Source organism: Pyxicephalus adspersus, chromosome 5, assembly GCF_032062135.1.
Source record: "Pyxicephalus adspersus chromosome 5, UCB_Pads_2.0, whole genome shotgun sequence".
In the NCBI taxonomy this organism is placed as follows: domain Eukaryota; kingdom Metazoa; phylum Chordata; class Amphibia; order Anura; family Pyxicephalidae; genus Pyxicephalus; species Pyxicephalus adspersus.
The window spans coordinates 5,525,457-5,530,529 of NC_092862.1; the positions used below are offsets into that span (position 1 = coordinate 5,525,457).

Consider the following 5,073-nt stretch of genomic DNA (forward strand, 5'->3'; position numbering starts at 1 on the left):
GAACTTCAGGAGTGACGGCTATGTTTTGTGCCCTAGGTTTATACTCAAGTCAAAGCATTTTCCTGCATTTTCAATCAAAAATAAGTACCTCTACTTATATTTGAGTATATACTCTATATTTCCCCCACCACTTAAATTGTAAGTTCTTTGGGCAGGGTTCTCCCCTCCTCTTGTGTCACTGTCTGTTTTTGTCTGTCATTTGCAACCCCTATTTAATGTACAATGCTGCGTAATATGTTGGTGCTATATAAATCCTGTTTATTACTATTATTATTATTATTATTATTATTATTATTATTAATATTATTATTATTAATATAATAATAATAACACTTTACTTCACCTGTCCCTTTCTGCAAATAAAGCCTTGCCTTATTGGAAATTTTGAAAGAGGAACTTTAGGTTCCGGTTTAAGGTAAGCATACCTCAAAATGTTTACTCACTGAAGGGTTAACTAGGACTGTATAGCTAATTAATGTTAATATTAATGTTAAATATACTTGTAGTATATACTAGTTGTATTTCTATTTCTGTCTACTCTGTAACCAGATGACGAAAGCTTTTTGAAGTAAAATGTATGCCTTGCAATGTATCAAGTGACACTATATATGGCTAAAACCTAAATAGCTCTACATAAATAACATAACCCCTTTGTACCAATGTGTATAAAAAGACCGCCTTGACAAGTAAAGATCAGAGACTATTCCTAAGAACATAATGTGTACATGTGTGGTTTTGGGATATCTCTCCAGACGTCTGTCTCTGTGGGTGGAGGAGAAGTCAGGGTGCATTCAAGGAACTAGAAGTAGAAGCAGATCTTTTCACTCACACTAAACGTTCTCTTAAACCTCCATTTTACATTTGACAAGCGGCATCTTTATAAACAAAGAACAGTCCTCCGGCCTTCTGGTCACACGTCTCCAATTATCTCGTGTAATGACCGGATATGTTCATAGAACGGGGAGAACACAAGATTACAGGCTGTGCTATACAGAACATCATCACATGTTATGGATGTCACATACCTGAATGGATCGGGAGAACTGAGCCACAACACCGTAGGTTCTATTTCCTAAAACATCTGTGAACACCAGGAAGTGGAAGTAATCTTCTCTAGGTTCAGAGGTTACAGGCAGCCCTCCTGTGGAGACAAAGTTATAGGTTAAAAACATGACAATCCAAGGGTATCAGACTTTATGTAAATGTGAATGAATCAAAAAGTTCAGTAAGTATCAGATATTTTGCTTATTTAAACCCTTGTCTCAGGTCTCACCTCTTTCTGCAGGATATAATCCTGGATCATAATCCCACTTTGGAGGTGCTATTAATAATGAAGAATGAAAGCTTTGACAATGAAGAAAGGCAAGTAAAAGAAAAGTAAAGCAGCTTTTATTTCTGAGGTTGAAATTTGTCCTTGATGGAGAAGATAAAACAATTTGTCTGGAGTTGGGATTTATTGAAAACCTTTCAAAATTGGAACATCTGTTGGGACTGTCCACATATTAGGTATTTGTGGATAGAGATCTAAGAAACTGGTGTATGCCCTTTTTAAAAAAGAAAATGAGAAAGGACCTTCAAACTGAAAGCTGCGCGAATTGACAGGCGAGACCTTTAACCTTTGAGTCATGACCCTGGCAAAGTTTCGCATCCCTACTGTTGCAAAAGACAACATGGTAGTTCATCAATGATAACCTGGTGGCTATGCTTCAGAATAAGATGGATATTTTTTTTTGTCTAACTATTTATCTTGGATTTCCCATTACTTACCAGGGGATACGCGGTGATTTTTTTTAGGTTGTCTTTTGGGCTGATTCTGTTTCTAGTGACTCGGTAAAGGCCAGGCATCCTACTCCTCCCCAGTTTACTCAACTATACTCTCTTGTTGAGTAAACTTACCAAGTGAATCCCTGTAGTCTGGGTTTGTCCTGAGCCGCCTTAAGAAATTTCAGGGATCGTGGGAACCCCCCCCCTACCTCATAAGGAACTCAGAACATCATAGCAGGTGCCCCTTATAATGGGCACAGCAATGTGCAGGCCCGTGTATGTATTCAAATTATACATTTTACAATACATTGTTTTACATATCTGGCAGGACCATTTCCTCTATGACAACAACATACTGTTTTCCATCACAAGACTCATTACAAGTGCAAGGAATCATTGGCAGCACTACTAAAGAAAAGGCAAATTATTTATTGAAACACAACAATGAGAACTCATTCATCTTCCAAACAATTAAACGTTTTGCAGCACACAGTACAGAGCAAGAAGTGCACCTTTGTTGCATACAGTGTGTCTAGGCCTACCACCAGGCACAACAGATTGGATTAGGAGAACCAGTCATAGAACCATAATTCAGTTCATGCAAGAATCTGAATGACAGGTCAGGTAAATAACAGGTAAGATGGACTGGCACCGATTAACAGTAAAAGATATATTACAAATTGCACATTTGGGAAGAGTATACTTGCACTCCTAATAAGCATAATTTGAAGCAACTGAAAGGGCTGAAGATGGGAAATCAAACATTTACGGTTGTCACCAGAACAGGAAGGAAGGGAAACACCATCAACTGATGGGGACACTTGTTCTAATGACAACAGTCTTTGGGGAAGTTTCCTCTTATAGTTCCTCTAAAAGGGAAATCTCCCGAACAGATACACATGTGACAGCACTTGCACACATTGCCTAGTGCATCTGACACAAAGCATGGATACAAATTCTGTTTGGATTACCTGGGAAGCACAGCTGCGGTAATCCTACAAGATCGATGTCTTTGGGTACACTGATCTCCTCTGTGGTGGTCTCTCTCTCGTTATTAGCTGACCCGACCTCGATCTTGGGCTTTTCCTTCTTTTTGCGGAAGGAACGGCGCCTGGGAAGCCGCTGGAAATTGTTCTGAGCAGCTGTTGTCGCCGTATCCTCTTTGGATAGGAAAGGAGGAACAAAGACGGAGGTAATCTCTGGCTCTAGGGATTGCAGATTTCTTATTCCTTTTTGTGCGACCTGTGGACAAGAGGAGCATATTAATTAATGTAATGTTTAAACTTTTGACATGAAATAAATATTCCTCAATACCCACAAACAAATCCACTTTCTGTAAAGCCTCTATAAACCCAGATATTACCTTGGAAGTAGCAACAATATCATCACTGTGATATATATATCTTGTGCAGAGCAAAGCTGCGGGAGGGGCAATGAAGGCCACACCCACTACAGCCATGGGAGGGGCGGATACAAGACCAGTCACTCTGCATAATTTGGGACCAGCACTGACTGGTCTGTATTGTCTCCTCTTCCTGCACAGAGGAGAAGTTTCACACTGGATTCCTGCACAGGTCCAAAAGACCATCAAATTTTTAAAGTGGGACTATAGTTCCACTTTAAATAAAAGGTATTTGTATGTTCTCTGTAGCAGAATTGGTTACATACTGTACCTGTGTCTCTGTGCTGTCCAATTCCTCGGATATTCTCACTTCTTACATGCAGCAAACTGACAGTCAGGAAAAGGGAATATCCATGGAAAGGGATGTTAGAGGAGAACATATAAATACCTAATTAAACTAAGATAACCAAAGTCTTTAAGAAACCAGTATCCAATGACTTTGTATATTGTTATTTTGCTTAAAAAATTTCCATAGCTCTGTTTTTCAAGTGAAAAATATTTATTTACTGGTTCTCATGTTTCTATAATGATAAATGATAAACTGTTTCCTCTTTTGCACCATTGTATTTTGCTAATTTGAGTCAATATAAATAAAGAATAAAATAAAAAAAACACTAAATCTTTGGATTGTCATCTCATTCTGGAAAACAAAATCTCAAAAAAATCTGAACAGTTTTTATTAGGGGTGTCAAACTCAAATTCACAGTCAGCCAAAATTAAAAACTTAGACAAAGTCGGGAGCCAAACTTGAAACCGAAATAGCACCGCTACTACAATTCAATGCGTCAAGAAAACAGTCCGATGCAGGGCCACGCATAGGCAGAGAGGCCGCTGGTCTAAAGACGCGAGTGATGCCAGGAATTGTAGTAGCGGCGCTATTTCAATGCAGCCGTGGGCAAGCTGCAATAGATATTTTGGATTTCTTTTGGGGAACATAAAAAGGACATTGCGGGCCAGAGTTTGACACCCCTGGTTTATACAGAGAAAAAATTCTGAAACATTTTATAGGTGTTTACAAGCGAGTTTCTCAATGGACCATAGGGAACTATTTATTTGAAATGGAGCATTGCCTGGCATTGATGGACCACAGGAAAGGTAAGTATGTCCTCTTCTGTTGCTAGGTTCACAATACATGACAGGGTCTCTTTAACATCCAATCACAGTATTCTCCCCAGATTTTTTTTTTTTAAGCTGGGTGGGAAGAAACTGTAGGCGGGTGGCAGCCCCTGTATTGTGACCCAACTCTTTAGTACCCATCCAAAAACAGCCGGGTGGTTACTGAAAAGTGTTGGGTGGTGCGCCCAGCTAAAAGGGGCCGGGGAGAACACTGCAAACGGGATATCTCATACAAGCAGCACCGTGCAGGTTGATAAAAGCTGACCTCTCATTGGTTGTTATTGATTACTAAGTTCTTTATACAATCTACAAAACAAAAGCATGCACGGTGTGGTTTACACACACAGGAAAGCGTAAGAGGATGTAAAAGCCGAGCTGAACTACAGAGAATTTAGCAAACAGATCTTCCCCTTTCTTCAAGGTCAGATGTAAGATTATTCTGACCTGGGATCCACATTTAGAAAACCACACGCAGTCACATGTAAAGGCCTAAATTGTGTTTATTAGCAGATTCAGTCCTGGAAACGGATTGGAAATAGAAGCTTGAATTCAGCTAGTGACTATGCAGCAAGGGTGATCTCCCCAGCCCCCTTTCAGCTGGGGGCACCACCCGGCATTTTTTGGTGACTGCCCGCCTGTTTTTGGGTGTTTACCAAAGAGTTGTATCATAATACGGGGGCTGCCACCCGCCTACAATTTCTTACCACCCCGCTTAAAAAAATGTCTGGGTTGAACACTGAGCAATTGCTTGCACCAGGCCATATAAATTCTAATGCACAGCCAAAAGTTTT

At 39.9% G+C, this 5,073-nt stretch overlaps 1 protein-coding gene across 1 annotated transcript in view; it reads right to left on the minus strand.

The window, feature by feature from the left end:
* DENND3 (DENN domain containing 3) overlaps nucleotides 1-5,073 on the minus strand; it is a 54,894-nt gene that overhangs the window by 30,607 nt on the left and 19,214 nt on the right. Inside the window, exons 3-4 of the mRNA XM_072413222.1 lie at nucleotides 2,736-3,006; nucleotides 1,006-1,141 (exon numbers count right to left, since the gene is read on the minus strand). Coding sequence (XP_072269323.1) covers nucleotides 1,006-1,141; nucleotides 2,736-3,006 — 407 coding nt within the window. The remainder of the gene's footprint in view (nucleotides 1-1,005; nucleotides 1,142-2,735; nucleotides 3,007-5,073) is intronic.